This window comes from Trichechus manatus, unplaced genomic scaffold (assembly GCF_000243295.1).
Source record: "Trichechus manatus latirostris isolate Lorelei unplaced genomic scaffold, TriManLat1.0 scaffold00027, whole genome shotgun sequence".
Taxonomy (NCBI): Eukaryota; Metazoa; Chordata; class Mammalia; order Sirenia; family Trichechidae; genus Trichechus; species Trichechus manatus.
This window is the reverse complement of record NW_004443963.1, coordinates 15,157,638-15,158,860: the sequence shown is the minus strand read 5'-3', so window position 1 is coordinate 15,158,860 and position 1,223 is coordinate 15,157,638. Positions and strand designations below refer to the sequence as shown.

Below are 1,223 nucleotides of genomic sequence, written 5' to 3'. Positions count from 1 at the left end.
GGGGAGAGAGGAGCTGGAGGAGGCAGGGCTGGGCAAGGTCCCTGTGGGCTCAGGGCAGCTGGCTGAGGCTCCTTACCTCCCAGGAGTCCTGAAGCCGCCGGTAGACCAGCTCAGATTCCAGGTGCCACTCAGATAGCCAGGAGCTCTGGAGGCCCCCAAGGTGCACCCTCCAGGTCAGCAGGAAGCGGTCCCTGGCATCACTGACTTGCAGGTCCTTGGGTGCAGCGGGCTGGACTGGAGGAGGAGAAAGTAAGGGACGAGTCAGGAACACGGACGAGTGCAGGGCAGCTAACAGCCTTCATGGCCTTTTGTGTGGACAGACCAGGGCTGCAGGCCAGAGCTGCCCCTACCAGCCGAGTGACCCTGGACCAGACGCCTCGTCTCTATGGCCTGTCACCTACGAAACTTGTGGGATCAAGTGTGAACATGAATGAAGCTGTGCAGATGCTCTGCAAATATAATGTAAGCTGAGTTACAGGTGCCGGCAATTAAACTAAAACGAGCTTCAATCATCCATTCTGGGGCTTCCCCACTCCCTACAATCTGATCTCTGTGGCCTTCTTCCCAGCAGAGGGCGCTGTGGTTCCTGTTACTCTTTCTTCTGTGTCCACTCTGCTTCTCTCTCCCCACCTGCTCACTCCCAGGTGCCCCTGTCAATGCTCAGGATAAATATCTCCTCTTCTAGACTCTTCTTGGCTGCTTTCCTCCCCTGGGGCAGAATCTCTTCCTTTTCTTGTCCCACCATGTTATTGCTAGTTGCCACAAAGCCAGCTCAGACTCATGGTCACCACATTTACAACATAATGAGACGTTGCCCAGTCTTGCTAGATCTTTGCACTCTTAGCCCCTGAGCCCACCCTGTGTGGAAATCCTTCTCAGCCTAGAGCTCTAGAAAGCTACTACCAACTGAACAGACCTGGAATCTAACTTACTCATCCAACCTAAGAAATTTTAGCCCACGTACTTGTTTCACCAATGAAGAAACTGATAGAGGAAGTGAAATGTCTTCACATGTGGGAAACTCGGAGAGGATCAGATGCAAATCTGTCCCCTTTCCTACACCCCAGGGCCTCCCTGATTCATTACAAAACTCCGTGGGCCAAATCTCCATAATCTACAAGAAACTCCAACACCTCTACAACAAAAAGACAAATAATCCTATTAAAAAATGGGCAAAGGAAATGAACAGACACTTCACCAAAGAAGACATTCAAATGGCCAAC

At 51.6% G+C, this 1,223-nt stretch overlaps 1 protein-coding gene across 1 annotated transcript in view; it reads right to left on the bottom strand.

Annotated features, from left to right (window-relative positions):
* CSF2RB (colony stimulating factor 2 receptor subunit beta) overlaps positions 1 to 1,223 on the bottom strand; it is a 23,595-nt gene that overhangs the window by 8,500 nt on the left and 13,872 nt on the right. The window contains exon 5 of the mRNA XM_023728910.1: positions 64 to 234. Coding sequence (XP_023584678.1) covers positions 64 to 234 — 171 coding nt within the window. The remainder of the gene's footprint in view (positions 1 to 63; positions 235 to 1,223) is intronic.